The 19,004-nt window shown below is 38.2% G+C and overlaps 2 protein-coding genes across 4 annotated transcripts; both read right to left on the reverse strand.

Moving 5' to 3' along the window:
• LOC147276721 (uncharacterized) lies at positions 1–5,303 on the reverse strand. 3 transcript variants are annotated; one of them, XM_086254193.1, is made up of 12 exons: positions 4,689–5,303; positions 2,807–4,532; positions 2,614–2,724; positions 2,427–2,531; positions 2,254–2,364; positions 2,081–2,184; positions 1,762–1,893; positions 1,537–1,695; positions 1,273–1,437; positions 1,087–1,194; positions 889–1,014; positions 1–815 (listed from the first exon to the last, which is right to left on the reverse strand). In XM_086254193.1, exons 2-12 carry the CDS (start codon positions 3,105–3,107, stop codon positions 639–641), a joined length of 1,599 nt encoding a protein of 532 aa, XP_086110319.1. In that variant the 5' UTR covers positions 3,108–4,532; positions 4,689–5,303; the 3' UTR covers positions 1–638. The 3 variants fall into 3 exon arrangements, with proteins under 3 accessions (XP_086110319.1, XP_086110320.1, XP_086110322.1); XM_086254194.1 differs by having other exon boundaries at positions 2,254–2,331; positions 4,689–5,302; XM_086254196.1 differs by lacking the exon at positions 1,762–1,893 and having other exon boundaries at positions 4,689–5,302.
• A 2,205-nt stretch (positions 5,304–7,508) lies between these two features.
• LOC147276722 (abscisate beta-glucosyltransferase-like) lies at positions 7,509–8,523 on the reverse strand. Its single transcript, XM_086255550.1, has one exon. The coding sequence runs from the start codon at positions 8,499–8,501 to the stop codon at positions 7,509–7,511; it is 993 nt and encodes a 330-aa protein (XP_086111676.1). The 5' UTR covers positions 8,502–8,523.
• Between the last annotated feature and the right edge of the window lie 10,481 nt (positions 8,524–19,004).

Here is a 19,004-nt window from a genome sequence, read left to right on the forward strand (position 1 = left end):
CACGAAAAATATGTACCCAAAAATGGGACAAGGCTATCAAAGCAAGGCCATAAATGGCCAAAAATCATAAGTCAGCCATTATAAAACAAAAGTGGCTGAAATCAACAGATAAATCCCAAAATAGGCAACTATGATCGGGGACTAAACATGGCCAAAGTCTCAAAATAAGGCTAAAAGTGACGGAAAATGGTGGCTTTGAAGGTGTCCCAATGACTCTCAGCAATGCTCATGGCCGCGACAAGGCCAGCCTGTTTCTTGGAGAAGTCCTCTTGAGCACGAATCAGCTCCTGAAGGCGGGCCTCAATGGGTTTGGCCCCCTGAATACGTGCAGTGAACTTAGAGGCTAACTCGGCCTGTTGGGCATCAATCTTTCTCTTCTGCTCCTCAAGGTCATGATAAAGTTACATCTCCTCCTCGCTTGCGACGGCCTCAGCTACAAGAACATTCTTAGTAAACAGAATTTCTGTGGCTAGGCTAAGTCCAGCCTGGTGCTCGGCCCGGGCGTGATGGTAGCTGGCCGCAGTCGACTCAAGTAGCTGAAACGAGAACTCTATCATGGTCCCAATGCCAGCAACCACAGGGTTGGCCAAGGATAGCCTAGCAATGGCATCTCGAAGCTTAGCCCGAAAGGCTTCGTCTCACATCGCCTCAAGACCTTGAGCGAATAAGGCCTCAAAATCAGTCTTCACTTGGCCACTACATGGCCCAAGGATGGAAGACTCGGAGGCTGAAGTAGTGGAGGCAGTAGCGGCTGCAATCAGACAATGGAAGCGCTTCAAGGAATCCGTAGCTCCCGTGTCCATCATAGGTGAACCCTGAAAATTTTAAGTGGAGTAAGAGGCCATTGGGGGAAATAGAAGTTAAGTATGCAAGGCCACGGAAACATACTCTAAATGGCTGAGAGGTCATAATGGCCATGGATTCGGAGGTTGGGGTTGCCGGAACCACTAGCGTAGAAACTTGTGAGCTGGAACCAGCAGTAGAAGTGGGGACAAGTGTCTCGGCCATGAATCCCTACAAGAAAACTCAAATGAATAAAAGATATGATTTTTTAGGCTGAAATGAGGTTTTTGGACAATTACTTACTGGGATTGTCAGAGGAGGCGATGTATGAGCAACGTGAATCTCTGTATCAAGGCCATTAGAGTTGGCCCCAGCAACCAAGGAGATGTCAAGGGTCGGCATGGCTTTATTCTAAAGTGATAGGCGATTAGAAGTTAGATGTGCTACAAGGCCAGCTGAGAATTTATATGAAGAAATAGAGTTACGTACCTTTGTTGCTTGTGGCTGAAGGACAATAGCCATATCCGTAGAAGTCCCTGGAGCAGTCTCAGTGGCATAGTCCAAATGAGGGTTATTTGGGGATGTGATGTTGGCCTCAGTGGGTTCTTGGCCAAGTGAACTAGCTAGAAGTGCAGGAGATGTTCGAACCACAACCTATGATGGATAAAATGGGTTAGGTATGCCTCACAAACATATATTAAAAAAAAAAAAAAAAAAAAAAGGAAATAAAGGGGTTTAAGAAATTTGAGCTACCTCACTACCCACCTCCGAGTGGGGAGATGAAGACTTGTTCCCATCAGGCTGAGTCACTAAGTCGTCAGACATAGTGATGATGTGACCATAAGGGACCTCTCCCATGTCCAAAAGTGTCTCCACACACCCATTAGTTGGCTGAGAAACAAGGCTAGCCACCTGCAAAATATGGGTTAGAGTGGTGCAATCCCAATATTCGCCAAAAGTTTAGAGAAACATGTTTACCCTTTGCTTAGCAGCAAGTAAAGAGTCATTTGGTGGCAAGTACATTGGCATATAATACATGTTTGCGGATGTGTTTTGCGGGCCAACATTCATGGCCCCAGAAGAAGAAGGGGATGAGGAATTGGCGGCCCGCTAGTACAAGGATAAGGAAATTAGTAAATTTCTAAAAGATTATAATAAAAGAAATAATTCGGCCAACATCGGCCGTATTTCTCAAAATGGCCAATATTGGCCGTAATTTGTAAATTGGTCAACATTGGCCGAAATTCTTAGAATGACCAATGTTGGCCATAATCCTTAAGTAAAAGACAATGCATACCTGAGGCTCAGGAGGGTGCCTAGGTCGTATCTTCAAAGGGACGCCCTCCGAAGAGTCTTCATCCTCGAGCATGGCCAATGAGGCTTTTGACTTAGGCTTAAGCTCTAAATAAGGAAGAAATTTGTTAGTGGGCCATTAAAGCAAATATAACAGTTATTTGAAACGAAGCTTACTCGATTTGATGAGTGGTGCCCTACGCGTGGCCACAGTTTTCTTGACTCGTTTTCTCTTGACAACTGCAGGGGAGGCATCTGAATCCTCATCCGAGGCGTTTGAGAATGAATCTAAGTAGCAAATGGAGTGAAAAATTAGTTTCATGCAAAAAAAAAAAAAAAAAAGGTCTTACTCGAATCCGAATGAGGAGTCTTGCGCTTGGCCAAAACTTTTGCTTTCTTGTTTTTCACAGGGGGGGCATCCGAAAAATCTTCATCCGAGGTGCCCAAAAGAGGGGCTAACGAAATAAAGGTCAACAGTTTATTTTTTGTCTAAATATATATGACGGTATAAGTTGAACATAAAGAAGTGAGGCAAACCTTGGGGCCGAGTTTTGCGGCTCACTTGGCCACGAGGAGGTACGGCAACAAAAGAATCTTCTGGCTCTGACTCGCTAGTTTCTTCATACTCTTGGGTATCAGCCTCGCCATCTACAAAGGGGAACATAAACGGTGAGTATAGATATAAATGGTCAAGTATCAAAGGAGTCAAGTAAAATGAAATGATGAATACCAGAGGGTTGGCCCACGACCACTTTTTGGGCTAACTTGGATTTGGCCATCTTTACACAATTGGCCGACATGGGACAACCATCAAATAAAGATGTGGCCCGCTCAACGTCTGGCACAAGGAACCAAGAACGAACAAACATTTCCCACCATGCCACAAAGTGGGGTGTGGCCGAGAAATCTACTGCCAATGGGGGAGCTTTAAACCCGGCCAATAATTCCCCGTTTAGTGTATCGAGGGTCTTGCATTTCTCTACTTCTTTGAATTCACTCCTACTTGAGTCACACTTGTTGCGAGAAGGCATATAAGGAGCAGGGATGGTTTGGGTAAAACCAAATTGGCGGCTAACGGCCGACGTCCAATACAACTCACAACCACAAGAGTGGACAGACTTTAGGCTAACAATGAACCCATAAGCCAAGTCCCGGGTGACAAGAATGCTACCCCATAAGCTTTTGTAATCATCCCACGAGTCTTTCGGGGCAGCCGGACTAGGTGGATCCAACAACTCCAAGAAGCGAGGATGCAGGCGTCAAAGACAAACGGCAAATTCATCCGGGGAACGACTCTCCAAGTTGTAAAATATGGAAAAGTAGTCCTCAACCTTTAGGCCAAGAATGGGGAGAGTAAGAAGTCCTTCACCTAAAACTTTGTGGGAAGAATGAACCACATCAAGAGGACCCGTTTGAGGAAAGTAAACCTGGAGCCATAATTGAAAAAGCCATATTGGCCCCGAAGTTCGATGGTCCATAGGCTCGTTGTTGGCTATCTTCCAAAGACCGCGGTAGAGGTGGGAAAGCACAATAGGGCCAAGAGCTACGGGAATGCCGGTGGCCAACAATTCGGCCAAAGATTGGGACTCCGTGGTCATCATACCGCTACCCGTGCAAAAGATGTATTTGCACAACCAAACTTGCAAAAATGCAACATGTTCCTTGGTCGAAATGGTCTTGGAAGCTTTGACATTGGTCTTTACAAATGTCACATAATTCCTAGCTTTTTTACTTGAGTAGTCGAGTTTTTCTTTGTTTTTGGGGAGTGTTGCCGCGCTAATATTTGCACCGTATGGCCGAAAACCCGCAATAGCGGCCAAGTCCAAGAGGGTGGGTGTCATCATCCCAAACCGTAATCTCAAAGTGTTGGTGGAGGTGGACCAAAAACATAGGGCGGCCGAAATTAGTGCCCGATCACACTCAAAACGGCCATGGTAGCAAAGCTTCAATGCATCATATATCCCACTTTGAATCCATAGTGGCTTGCAAGTCTTCTCTAGTCTCTTAAACCAACGATTCCAATCCATGTCCAGAACCCCATTTGTTTCCTTCGGCTTCATAGGCGATGGCCAACATTTAAATGGCCTAGTTGCTTCCCACCCTTGCCAATCAAGAGATTCATGGCAAAAAAATAGGAAGGTCTTCTTCCGGAGATGGCATGACCTCGGCAACAACGCTAGGAATAGAGCCATGAAAATGAGGGCCAAGGGTGAAAGTCATGACCTCGGGTGCAGCGTCAGGGTCAATGGGATCATAAGGCTCATTTGAGTAAGCATTAACATCCTTCTTGAGAGCTTCATGAAGTTTCTTATGGTATGCTTTGATAGCCTTTACATCCATGGTGTGCTTGAAAACAAGAAAAACCCAAAAATAAGGAACTTGATGTCACTTGAGCAAAACGACAAACACGTGGTGCGCACACCTTCAAGTACCTAGAACAAGTCAATCATGGCATCCTACAAACCCAAATCCACAAAGAGTGCATCAATTTAAGTCACAAAATCAAGTTCAAGACCAATTTCAAGTAAGCATTTATTAGAGATTAAACGAAAATTGAAGAATTTTGACAATTCAAGAGGAGGAAATAGCTTGAGTTGGGTAAAGTGATGTACCTTGCATTGGTTGGGGGAGAAGATTTCTTGCGAGAATATTGCAGCAATTTGGTTAGGAAGTCATGGATTTGTAGTACCCATGAATTTGTAGGGCCATGGTGAGAAAGAAAAAATAAAATAAAAGAAGATGGGAGGTGGTACTGCTGCAGCTATTCTATAATCCAATTTGAGTATGGAGTGAAGACCGGATCTAGGCCCCAGAATCTGTTCCCTCTTGGTGAACCTGTTGATGTGTTAGCTGCAAATGCTATGTCAAATCCCGCATATAAGGCAGTTCGTGATTATACCCCCAGGTAGCAACTCTTCATAGGAGATGATGAAGGAAATACTGCTTTGCAAAGTCAACTTTAAGAATGAGCTCATTGATCGCCGTGTAATCTTGTATCTGAATGACTGTGGTTGTGGAAGGAAGTATTGCCGAGAACATGCAGCAGTTTGGTTAAGAAGCCATGGATTTGTAGTACCCATGAATTTGTAGGGCCATGGTGAGAAAGAAAAAATAAAATAAAAGAAGATGGGAAGTGGTACTGCTGCAGCTATCGGGTCTGGAAGCAAAAAGCAAGGTTGGTTGGTTTCTAGAAATGGGCGTGTATATATGCATATATGTATATATATGTATATGTATACTTATGTAAAGAGAAGCAATGAAGTCTTTTGGCTGACATGGGTGCAAGGAGTGTTTAAACATTGGCCAATAAAAAATGGCCTTGCAGCAAAAATATCTCTTTTGAGTTGATGTTTCTTAAGCCAAGTAAATAAGTACATCTACAGCATGACAAATTGTTTTGATTTCCTAAGATGCTTTGTCAACGTCAACCATCATCAAATTTTCCTTCTTAGCTAAGGAATGAATGAACTACCAAGAAGACAAAATAGTGGCTTAGTTACAGATTCTATATATATATATATATATATATAAATGTATTTTGTTATACATATATAGTAACTATAGTTGGATATACATACATTAATATATATTACCCTTTATATGTTAATATGGATATGTGTATTAGCCAACTCTTGGCTATTATTTGAGGCTATGCTCCTCCAAATTTTTTGGCAAAAAAATAAAATATGGGCCAAAGTTGCCCACAATTCTTATAGGCCAATACAAAAAAAAAAAAAAAAAAAAAAAAAAAAAAAAAAGGGGCAAAGAATGCCACATTTTTTTTTTATAGGCCAATTAAATGATAATGGCCATTCTCGGCGTGCAAGAGAAAGAAAAACTAAAACTTTATAGTCTCAAATTGCTTAGACTATAAAGCTTGGGGGGCAAATGTTTGTACCCAAAACTGACACTTGGGTTATTATTGGCCATTTTTCATATTGGTCATTTTTCATATTGGCCATTTCTCATATTGACCATTTTTCATATTGGCCATTTTTCATATTGGCCATTTCTCATATTGGCCATTTCTCACATTGGCCATTTCTCACATTGGCCATTTTTCATATTGGCCATTTCTCACATTGGCCATTTTTCATATTGGCCATTTCTCACATTGGCCATTTTTCATATTGGCCATTTCTCATATTGGCCATTTCTCACATTGGCCATTTTTCATATTGGCCATTTCTCACATTGGCCATTTTCGTGTAGTGGCTAAGAATATTTTCTTGGCCCATATATTATTTGGTGGCTAACTTACTTTGGGGCCAATGGGTGTTTTAACCTACTCCTCTTTAAATTGTGGTTTAAGGGCCAATAATTGTTTAAGACTACTAGCCAATATGGCCCACGACCCAAAAGAAATTTTTAAGGCCAGTAATGAGATTATAAAATAGATGAACCCGTCTCAATAAAGGGGCCGGTAGAGATTTCCACGGCCCATTCGCATAATCAACTCCGAAAAATGAGTCCAAAATTGCTAGGAAGCCAAATCAAGCAATGAGTCCAACTTTAGAAATAATTCGGAAAGTTTTGCGAATAAAGTCACCTAGATGGACAAGGACTCAATACGATCAAGTAAAGGAATCATACTATGGAAAGAATTTCAATCCTCATCAATAACAAAACTTGGCCGCCAAGAAGAAATCTCAGAAGTTCGAGTCCTACTAGGAGAAGGAAGATGATTTCGGGCCAGGAAATGGCCCATTATCTAGGGTTGTATCCTAGCACCCTTATAAATAGAGGCATTCGAGGGAAGAGTGGACAGACATTCAGCATCCAATACACCCAGATACTCAAATCTCAAGAATCTCTCAAAGTTCTTTTGCTTTCAATTTCTTTTTAGTTGCTACCGTTCGAGGTGCTTTTAGGCTTCTCATAACTTTAGTCTCAAGATCATTAGGTTTGTAGCTCTGCCATTGCCTTCACAAGGATTGTGGTATCGATTTATTTTACGCACTTTAAGTTCATGCAATTGGATCGTTTTTATTTTAATTCTTGTTCAAGTTCTTTACTCAATACATAAATGTTTATTTTGTTTATTGTTCTTTTTAATATTGAAGTTGATTTAGTTGGCAATAATAGCGTTGAGTTTCAGTATAATTTTATCGTCCATAGTTTCTTTTATCTTTTTGGCCAATTTCATCATTGTATTCACGAATTCAACAACACTGTTCTAAGGAGGCCGAGACGCGACTCGGACTCTGATTCCGACTAAAGCCTTGTCCCCGAGGCTAGAAAAGAATCCAGGCCAAGAGTGGTTCCTAGCTTGGCCGCACAATCGTTGGATTGGATTTCAGATTTAGGCGCAATACCCCAACATTACCATCCCAATTTCTATTGTGGCCTAGTTTGAGGCCCAATAGTGGTACGCCCCGCACACTCACATCCAAACGGACCAAAAATCACTTTTGGCCAACCTTGGTTAAAAACTAGTGAACACCCAGAAGCCAATTTTCTCGGATTTCATCAATTTTCTGATTCTCAGCCGTTTTGAAGATTTTACCCACTACCCAGATGAAAGGCTGCGTGGAAGTTTCAAGTCCATTGGCGATCTCGATGAGTTGGGAGGGAGACAATCGAACCAAACTTCCGAAACTGATGTAAACAACCGAATTGGGGGGTTTGGAATTCAACCATGTCAAACAGCTTTGAAGACTATGCTCGTCGACTGAGGCTGCTTGGCCTCTTTCGGTCTTATCGGCATCGATTCTGTTGCATAGAGAAACTGGGCCTACAGACCATGCCTTATTCTTCATCACAGTGTTGAAATAGTCCGCATATTTCGGCTCCAATTCGTAGAAACTGTTCACCACAACCCCGAAACTCTTATCCTCTGCTTTCCCCAATTTATCAGGAAGCCCCGGTTTGTTTCTTGCGAAAGGACATAGCTGAGACCTCGTCAATTCGATCCTATCAGGCAGGGAAGGCACTAAAAAGGGCTCTGAATCGGAACCCAATTGCCCATGAGGGGCGTATCGGCCGATACTCTCCGAAACGCAGCGAGCGAAGAACCCATTGCCGTTGAAGACGATTCGCTTGATGTTGAGATTGTCGATGACTTGTGCCGCCCAGCGGTGGAAGACGTCAATGACGATTGCATCGGGTGGGTTTTGGGTGAGGAATTGGTTGAGGGGTTGGTGGAGGGCTGAGGTGTCGGTGTAGGGAGTGGCGGACATGGAGGAGTCGGGCGAGACGGCGTCGTTTGGAAGGTCGAGGACGTGGATGGAGATGGAGAGGTTGAGTTGGTGTTGGTCGCGGTGGATGGAGTTTTGGAAGCGGAGGGCGTTGGAGGGTGTGGTGGTGAGGATGGTGGCTTCGGCGCCGTGGGCGGGGAAGACTCGGGCTATGTCTATCATTGGGATTTGGTGGCCTCCGCCGACGAATGGGAAGAAGTACATTCGGACTGGAGGTTCTGAATCCATGGATGCACAGCACAGAGAGAGAGAGAGAGAGAGAGAGAGAGAGAGAGAGAGAGAGAGAGAGAGAGAGAGAGAGTGCAGACTGAGAAATCAGGAGGAAGGAGTGAAGAGTTGGCTTGACCATTAGATGCGCTCCCTTAAAAATTATTATGAAGTGGTGGAATTAATTGGGGTGTTATAATATTAGAATGATGATAAATTTATAAATAAGGTATAGTATTAAGAGTCTCGTTCATACGAGTGATTAATTATGAGACATCATAAAGAATAAAATGAGTTTGGGTGAATTTTTTTTTTTAAGATTAATAATTTAAAACAAGTTATTGAGTAATAAAATAGGTATAAGCGAGGATTAAGTTGATAAAAATATATGCCATTAACATCTAAATGCTCTTATAAAATAGTCCCTTATAGAAGTCATTCTGATAGTACTAATATAAGACAGTTTCTTGATAGAGAAGTTGCTAATCAAAATCATTCATATATTTTTTTGAACACTCTACATTTGAATCTCATATTTGGATTCCAAATTTGTATATCATGTTTGAATTTAAGAGAAAAACTTACGTATAACGAAATGTATATATTTACACTATCACAAAAAGTGGTCATTGATAAATATATGATGAGATATTAAGAGAGTATAAAATGTATACACCGGTTATACGGAACTATGAAAGTTAAAAATAATTTGTAATTTGTGCTAATATACTTGTTTGAAGATGTGACAAAAATAAAAGGATTTAAAGAAGAAGCCAACGGTCAAATGGGCCATGGTCAAATAGATTTGAAGAAGAACCCAACAATCAAATGGATTGGAAATAAGAAATGGGCTTGCAATTGCCTCAGCCCAAATGGCCAACCAAAAAGTGGACGGGCTTGTCATATTGGGCCGACAGATGGGGCAGCTCCTTTCTAGCCTGCGAATCAGCTTCCGCCCGCTGTCTATTCTCTCTCCTCACATTGATCAAGTGGGGCCGGCTGTCTCATTCTATTTGTGAGGTCAATATTCAATTTCAGAACAATTTGTTAACACACTTTGGTGAATTAAATTTAACAATTAATTTGGTAATTGTAATAGAGGCCGGCGATGTTTGGTTGTTTGGGTACCGGGGAAACTAGAAAAATTTTGGATCGTAAAAAAGTATTTACTATTTATTGATTGACAAGCATAAACGCATACTAAGGCAAGACAAAGGTGGCATGCTCTGTCTTTGCTTGCTTACACAGTCCCTTATGGCCTAATGTCATTTCTGCACATTACAGCTTTCTTTTAATATAGTTTCAGTAAAGCGCATGACAAAAATCTAGATGTCAAAATTTCCATGTTTCCAATCAAAAAAATGATTCTCCTTGTGCAATTTCGGACCTTGGAACTTGATTCTACCAATTATTTCTTAGAGTCCATTAATTATAAGGTACTAACAAAGCAAAATATTAACCAAAACCACTCAATCTATTTTTATTAACTTGCGGACACTATCTACCAGCCCCCCAATATATAACATGCGGACACCTTCCAAAAGAAACGCATAACAACCAAACCAGCTACACAAACAGCCCAAAACTGATCTTTTTTTTTTTTTTGCCAAATCGATCTCTTTCTTCAACTTTACCAAATCGACAATTGTTCATCTTCACTCACAAGCATCGTTCTGCAATTGCAAGCCTGCAACTCCAAAAAAACTGCAGTTTCAGTTTACTTTGCAGTTTCAGAAATTGCAGTTTCACTTGCAGTTTCAGAAACTGCAGTTTCACTTACACTACAACTGCAAGCTTACAACTCAAATAAACTGCAGTTTCAGTTCATTTGCAGTTTCTGAAACTGCAGTTGCAACTCAAATAAACTGCAGTTTCAGTTCATTTGCAGTTTCAGAAACTGTAGTTAGTAACTACAACTCCAATAAACTGCAGTTTCAGTTTACTTCCAATGTTCCAGAAATTGCAATTGCAGTTTCAGAATCAAGAACCTTCTACTGATAAAAAATCAAAGTAGGAGTCTACGTACCATAAGCTGTGTTCATGCCCAATCGAGGAGAAGTCGGAGTGGTCAAAGCAGATCTAGAAGGCTTCGATCAAGCTCGGAGCAGATCCATTAGAAGGCTTCGAGCAGGCTTCGATCAAGCACAGAGAGAGAGAGAGAGAGAGAGAGGAAGCCGGCAACATTACTCCCCTTTCTCGCATCGATTTGCTGCAAGTGGTGGCCAGCTGGTAGCGGGGAGGGTGGGTTGAGTCGGCGCCGGTGTAGGGAGCACACCGGTGGTCGCCATTTGTTGGGAGAAAGCCGGAGCAAGAAGCTTCGTTGTGGAGCAGTGTAGATCGCGAGAGAGAGAGAGAGAGAGAGAGAGAGAGAGAGAGAGAGAGAGAGAGAGAAAAAAAAAAACATATTTTTTTAATATCATAACTTACAAATGTGACTTTATTGTTAAATTTGAACAATAGGTATAGTAGAGGTTAAATAAAATACTTGTCATGTACCCTAGAGTAATTAATTCTATTTCTTATTTGCCTCAATCAAAATAAAGTACTGAGAATTCAATCTCCTTGTAGGTAATAAATAGTTATCAAATTAATAGCTAGCTAGATTAATAGGTTAAAGGGGAGAATGTGCTAGCCACCTATTGATCATGGTAAAACATTCTCTAGGGTTGTACTATGGAGCTGTATGTCCCCCTCCCTACACAATTAATACAAAAAGGGAATTTTTAATTGATTATTAGATAAGTGCTAATTACCTTGAGTAATAAATTAATATTAAATGTAAGAGAAGAATAGGACTAATTGGAAGTTATCTCTCATGCCTTTATAGTCGCATATGTCAAATGATAGTCTTTATTCGTATAGTAATTTTTGTATCTGTAGAATGAATAAAGACAACATAAGTAGATCTTAATTAAATAGTGAAATTTGTAACCCCACCCAAAAAATAAAAAATAAACCCCGAAGAAAGTCATAAAAAATTAATGAAAATTGAAATAGATTTGATACTAACCCTGCAACTTGATCATTAGAGAACCATGGTTTCTAATCCTCTAATGAATTGTCAACTTGATCATTAGAGAACCATGATTTGATACTAACCCTGCAACTGTCTGTTGCTATTTGTGAGGTCAATATGCAATTTCAGAACAATTTGTTAACACACTCCCGAGGAATACAATTTTGGATTTTGAGGAAATTTGGACGGAAATTTCAAAATTTTTTAAATTTCTATAGAAATTAGACAGAAATGATGAAAATTATTATCAAAATACGAAAATTTTGAATGAAACTTTACCATATGTTTATTTAACATATTATCTACTACATTAATAAAAAAATATTGAATAAACCAAATTATATAGTAAGTTTCATGTGATATAAGATGAATATAATGCGCGCTAAAGACAAACACTGTTAAATAAAATTAGTATAATGAATAAATAAAATTAGTATATTCTTTATACTCTATAATCTATACACTAAAAATCCTAATATTAAACCCTATATACCCTTATACTCTTTATACTGTATAATTTATAAATTAAACCCTATATATTTTACAATCTATACTCTATATTATTTAGAATATGATATAGGATATTAGAATTTAGGTCTTTTAGGATATTTATAATTATTTTTTTATATAAAAATATATTAGATTTAAAAACAACTAAACGAAACTCCAAAACGGCCAAACGAAACTCTAAACATTTTTTTTTCTTTCCAATTGCCCAAATGCCCCAAATCTCAATCAATCCTAAATCTTTTTTTTTTTCTCTTTTTTCTTTCCTTTTCTTTTCATTTTTTTCTCGTCTTTTCTTTTATTTTCTTTTTTATTTTCCTTTTCCTTTTTTTTTCCCTTCCTTCCTTTTCCCATTTCCTCTTTTTCTCTCCGTAAGTCTCCACTCTTTTCTTTTTTCTTTTCTTTTCTTTTTTATTTCTTTCCTTCCTTTTCCTATTTCCTTCCTTTTCTCCCCGTAAGGCTCCAGACTCTCCACTTCTCCTGTGGCCATCTTCCCTCTCAATCTCCTTTATTTCAGTCACATTCTCTTTCTCTCTCCCTCAGTCAATAACTCATCTGATCTCTTCTCTCTCCTCCATCTCCCTCCCCGATCTCTCTCTCTTCTCTCCGCGTGCCGATCTCCTCTCCCTGAGTCGATCTCTTCCTCCTCTCTTCTCTTTCCTCGGCGACGAGGCCGGCTCTTCTTTTTCTCCCATCTCTCCCTCTGGCCGCTGCCTCCCTGGCTCCAGTCGAAAATTTCGCCAAAATTTGCCAAATGACCTCAACAGAACCATAAAACGAGTGGGATCCACGGCTGACAAAAAGTAGCAGCTGAAGAATGAAAGCTGCTAATTGGCCAAAAAAAAGAAGAAAGAAAGCTGCTCACTTGACAGGTGGCAAAGGCCCATTGCGTGAGACTTGCCCACATGGTTCTATTTCGACCGTATTTGTGATCATTAATGAGAATTTATCATAATTCTTGGTAATTTCCTCACTCAGAATTTGTGACCAAGAATCTTATATCAACTATGCCTCACTCATTTAATAAGGTCTTGGTGAATTATGCTTCCAACAATCGCTAGTCCTGTGGACGTGTATAAAAAACTTTTCCACAATTTAATTTCTTAATAATGAATATCACATTTAATTTGTTTATTTTTTTTAAGGAAAGAAAATATTTAAGATTATGAGAGCTTAAAAATTTGTTGGAGAATCTTGTGTTGTATTGTTTTTAATAGAATTAATTACCCTAAGCTACATACTAGTTATTGTTTTTAATATGTAATACCATGATCAATAAAATGTAACAATTAGGTCACTTTATTAAGAATTAGGTCACTGCATTTGATTTCTCTCTCCATATTATAATGCACTCAACCCATACTTCCCACTACCCACCTTGATCTCATTCTCTCTTCTCTTTCCTCCGTTTCTCTTTCTTCTTCTTTTTTTTTCCTTCTCCTTTCTCTTTCTTTTTTTTTCTTCTTCCTTTCTCTCATTCCCTCCATCAGTAACTCCATCCCCCACCTGCGTTGACCACCAGCCCACCCTCTCTCTCTCTGGACGACGTCGCAAGATCGATCTGGACAACGTCGCAAGATCGAGAGCTCAGACTTCCTGATCAGCGAGTTGCACGACCCCTTTCGCCGATTTATGTTTAGGTTCTTGATTTTTTTGTTTAGTTCAGTTTCTGAAACTGCAGAAAACTGCAGTTTCTGGAACTACATAAAAAACTGCTGTTTTACAGTGAACTTTCTGCAGTTTGTGAACTGAAACTGCAGAAACTGCAGTTTGTGTGAACTGAAACTGAAACTGCAGTTTCTAGAACTGTAAGTGAACTGAAACTGCAGTTTCTGGAACTGTAAATGAAATGAGACTGCAGAAACTGCAATTTATTAGAGTTGAAACTGCAGTTTATTGGAGTTGCAGTTTCAGAAACTGCAGTTTATTTGAGTTGCAACTGCAGTTTCAGAAACTGCAAATGAACTGAAACTGCAGTTTATTTGAGTTGCAAGCTTGTAGTTGCAGTGTAAATGAAACTGCAGTTTATTGGAGCTGCAGGCTTGCAGTTGCAATTACTAACTACAAGTGACACTGCAGTTTCTGAAACTGCAAAGTGAACTGAAAGCAGTTTGTGAACTGAAACTGCAGTTTTTTTGGAGTTCAATTAATTAGAGGGACCACTAGTACTACCCAGTTTCTTTGATAAAGATTTCGAGATATGAACTAGTTCAATTAAGCTGCAACATAGTAGAGAGATGGACAGAGGAGAGAAGAGAGATAAAGGGAGAGGAAGGGAAGAAGAGAAGAGAGGGGGAAAGAGAAAGGGTCTGATACAAACAGAGACCATGAACGCCCAGATTTGTAGAAGATGGCCCGCAAAGAAAGTATAAGGCTTTTGGTGTGTTTTGAGTAATAAAAAAATGTGTCAGTACCTAATAATTAATAGACCCTTTTTAATAATAGGCTTGTTATTTTATACTTTATAATTTAAAATAGAAAATTTAAATTTGAATATTAAATTAAAATTATTTAAATAAAAAACACTGGACTCGTTTAAAAATTTTCATTACAATATTTGCACTAGTATAATTTTTAAAATAATTAAATTTCTAAATTTTAATTTGTAAGAATATATGCAAAAATATTTTTAAAAAATATATAGGCATTAATTATACTATTGACTTGAAACAATACAACAAAACATTTTGATAGCAAGTCAATAATTTAAAAAATAGGTCAAGAGGCTTGTATTGAATTGCCTATTGACCTAAACTATTCCACATGCTCATTCTTTTCTTCTGGTACTGTGTTGCACAAGTGTCAAGCTATTATTTGCAAGTGTCAAGGGAATTGGGGACAAATGATCTGCGGCCGACCAAGAGATACCCAACCTTTTTCAATTTACCATTACCTTTCTAAGCTCACTGTTGGTATAACACTACCTTTTTCGTGAACACTTGCTACCCTAATAACACTATCTTTCATAAAAATTAACATTCCGGAGTTTGAATTTATTTTCCTCTAAGACCTCTCGGTCTTTTGGGTAGCAAGTGTTCATGAGAAAGGTAGTGTTAGTTTTTAGAAGACCAATGGTGCATACCGTGTATTTTTTGGAGTTCGGGAGATTATCTTATGAATTTTTAAAGAATTCAGAGTATTTTAAAATTTTTAAATAAATTTGGACTTTCAAAATTTTCTGGAAATTCTCAGAGGACAAATTGATAATTTGACTCCATAGTAAATTACTATTAGTCAAAATGAGTTCGTAAGAATTTTCCGTGTATTTTTCTGAGTCTAGAACTATTTTTAATTAATTTTCAAAGTTTTTAAAAATATGAAAAGAGAAATAAAAAAAAAGTTGTACATGTGGCCACTTGTAATTGGTTGGGCTTTGTCACTCAGCATGGTGAGGTGGCAAAAGCTTCCCCACCCAAGTTCTTCTCTATGAAAAGACCAAAAAATCCATGAGGATTTGGATGGAGATGGTAACTTGTAAGCAAAATTTAATTCATGGACAATTTGCTTCAATTTTTAATTTAAGTGGTAACATGCAAATCGAGTCAAAGTTCAGGTGGTCATCTTGCTAAAAAGCCTTAAATTAATTAATCAAGTCGACCCGGCCTGGCCAGACCCATTATGAGCTGTGCTTAAGATTTAAAATAATTGGGTCTGTCTAATCTGACGTGACACGATCCATTATGAGCTGGACCATAAGCCGGGTTGGGCTTAAGGTTTAAAATGATTAAACTGACCTGACTCGACCCATTATAGGTTAGGCTTAAGATTTAAAATAATTAAATCAATCCGAACCAAGGTGTTAAATTTCGATTTTTTAGGGTATGGAAATTTTAACACTATATTACAAATATTTCGAAAAATTTCGCCGAAATTTCGGCGAAATTTTTGACGGAGACAGGAGGCAGCGACCAGTGGAAGAGACGGGAGAAAAAGGAGAGCCGGCCTTGTCGCCTGTCGTCGCCGGGGAGAGGAGATCGGCGCGGAGAGAAGAGAGGGAGGAGAGAGAAGAGATTAGATGAGTTAGAGGGAGAGAGAAAGAAAAGGTAACTGAAATAATGGAAATGGAGAGAGAAGGTGGCCACTGGATGAAGACTTACGGGGAGAATGGCCACTGGAGGAAGACTTACAGGAGAGTAGCCACTGGATGAAGGCTTACAGGGAGAAAAGGAAGGAAATAGGAAAGGAAAAGGAAGAGCCTGATGAGTACTTGGGTACTGTGGACGGGCCACAAAGAAAGAGACCAATTTGATTTAATTTGATTTAACAAAAGCAAGAGAAAGAGAGTGACGAGATACTGACTGCCTTCTTACCAATTTGATTTAACAATACAGTCACGCAAACCAACGACTCTCATTGCTCGGGGCCCCACCTATGTTTCTTTCATTCTTTTTACACTTACTTTATTTCCTCAACATAAAATGTGGCCATTTTAGGGAGTTGATATTTCTGGAAGGAGATGGGAAAAGAAGGAAAGAAAGAAAAAAAAAAAGGAAAAGAAGGAAAAAAAGAAAAAAGAAAGGAAAAGAAAAAAAGAAAAGAAAAAAAGAAAAGAAAACAAGAAAAGAAAAGAAAAAAGAAAAAAAAAATTAAAAGAAAAGGAGAGAAAAAAAAAAAAAAGATTTAGGATTGATTGGGGTTTAGGGCCTTTTGGCAATTGGAAAGAAAAAAAAATGTTTGGAGTTTCGTTTGGCCGTTTTGGGGTTTTGTTTAGTTGTTTTTAAATCTAATATATTTTTATATAAAAAAATAATTTAAAATATCCTAAAAGGCCTAAACTCTAATATCATATATTATATTCTAATTTTCTAAACAATATAGAGTATACATTATAAAATATATAGGGTTTAGTGTATAAATTATAGAGTATAAAATTAGGCTATATAGAGTTTAATATTAGGATTTAGTGTATAGATTATAAAGTATAAAGAATATACTAATTTCATTTATTCATTATACTAATTTTATTTAACAGTATTTGCCTCCAGCGCGCACTATATTCATCACATATCACATGAAACCTACCATATAATTTGGTTTTTTTCAATGTTTTTTATCAATGTAGTAGATAATATGTTAAATAAACATATTGTGAAGTTTCATTCAAAATTTCCGTATTTTGATAATAATTTCCATCGTTTCCGTCGAATTTTTGTCGAAATTTAAAAATCTTCGAAATTTCCGTCGAAATTTCCATCGAAATTTCCATCGAAATTTCCTCGAAACCCGAAATTTTATTCCTTGATCCGAACACGACACGAAAACATGAATGAGACGTTTTAAACGAGCTGGGTGGGCCTTTTGTACACCTCTGCCTCAAATTAAAGTGAAGAACAGAACAAGTGCGCAATGAGTTGCTTAATTGGGCCCAAGCCGCCCAACACACCAAAAAATTAAAAACCACATGTTTAACTTTCGAGAAGAACTTACCTGCAACAGCAGGTACGCCAGCTACTCTCTCTCTCTCTCTCTCTCTCTCTCTCTCTCTCTCTCTCTCTCTCATTCATGGGGATAACATATGTCCCTATAACTTTCTTAACATATGTCCCTCTAATGCGGATAACCTGTAAGTTATTTTCTTAACTTTCTCTTCCAATGATACTCCAGAAAAGATGTCACTTATTTCGAGGTTTGTCGTGAATCATGACATATCATAATCAAAGAGTGTGAGCCAATTGTTTTGCACTGCATGCTTTTGACAACAGGAAATGAATTTACATGTAACTGGAATATTGACGTGGCATCCTAACCCTTCATCATCTCATATATGGGAATGGGATAGCACGTCAAAATCTCAGTTAAATGTGAGTTCATTGCAAATTGGGTTTAATATTTCTATAAGATTAATGCATGTAAAGTCAAAGATATATCATGAGCTTGGATATATTATTTGTATTAGAGAGTTTTTCATCCTCTCACGCTGAGGTGGAACCTGCAACACATGAAACCAACCTTATTGAGAAATAATGCATCGTAAGAGGGGAGGGCCGGGGTTGGGTGGGGGAAAGGGGAGGGCTTGGGTGGTGGGTTTAGTTTAATTTTTTTAAATTAGTTTAGTTTAATTTTTTTTAATAATTTGTTAGAAGAAAATTTACTTTTACACATTTATTCCTAAAAATTGGTTATATTCTTGCACATTACTAATTTTTAATGAATGTTATAATAGAGTTGACAGAAGATCTTTGTTTGAACTGTAAGAAAGTGAAGTATTTAATTAGAACATTTTGAATATCACATTTTTAACTATGAATGAGCGGTAATGTCACGTCTTTTTGCTCGAATTTTTCCATTATATTTCTACAATGATAAATATTGGCACGTCCTTGAATATAATCTGTCTATGTACAACCCCCACAATCACATATTCACATGCCCCTTTGTCACCATACATATCATGTGAGCATTTTTTTGGGTACATCATCCATGTGGGTTAATAATAGTCTCACCCGTACGGCATGAATCTTGTTCACCAACTGTGCTATATTCTATCTCTTAATCTCGTTAAGTAAAACTGTAAAAGGTTGGAGAGTCTGACTTTTTAATCAAATAATTAGCACATAATTGAACAATTAATTCATTTATACGATGAATCATGAATGTAACATATTTTTTCTTTTAGAAGAGATGATTGTAACATATTGTGTTATTCTAATGAATCATATGATTCATTTATTTGTTAAAAAAATGTATAAGCAATTAATTAAACTGCATAAGGCTGCTAAGTCTACTCTCAATTTTTTTATAGATTTTTTTATATGATTTAATATTATTGTGTATCGCTTGTAAACCACCTGTAGATATTCATTATATATCACAATGCTCTATCATGCATGAAATATAAAATTTTACAATACTATATCGTACAAATAAATTCAATATTTATAGTTATAACATCACTAGAAGAACAAAATTAAAGGCGTGGCTTCTTTTCCATTTATAAGCAAGAGAACCATGAAATGTAACATATGACATAACCAGTAAATGATTGGCATAAAGTCAACATA

The sequence above is a fragment of the Dryas octopetala genome, chromosome 8, assembly GCF_963921425.1.
Source record: "Dryas octopetala chromosome 8, drDryOcto1.1, whole genome shotgun sequence".
NCBI lineage: Eukaryota > Viridiplantae > Streptophyta > Magnoliopsida > Rosales > Rosaceae > Dryas > Dryas octopetala.

Coding starts and splice junctions, on each gene's coding strand:
- LOC147276721 (XM_086254193.1), bottom strand. CDS start 3,107: ATGCCTTCTCGCAACAAGTGTGACTCAAGTAGGAGTGAATTCAAAGAA. Junction 1,696..1,761: donor TACTTGCTGCTAAGCAAAGG/GTAAACATGTTT, acceptor CATATTTTGCAG/GTGGCTAGCCTTGTTTCTCA. Junction 1,015..1,086: donor CGCCTCCTCTGACAATCCCA/GTAAGTAATTGT, acceptor GTTTTCTTGTAG/GGATTCATGGCCGAGACACT.
- LOC147276722 (XM_086255550.1), bottom strand. CDS start 8,501: ATGGATTCAGAACCTCCAGTCCGAATGTACTTCTTCCCATTCGTCGGC.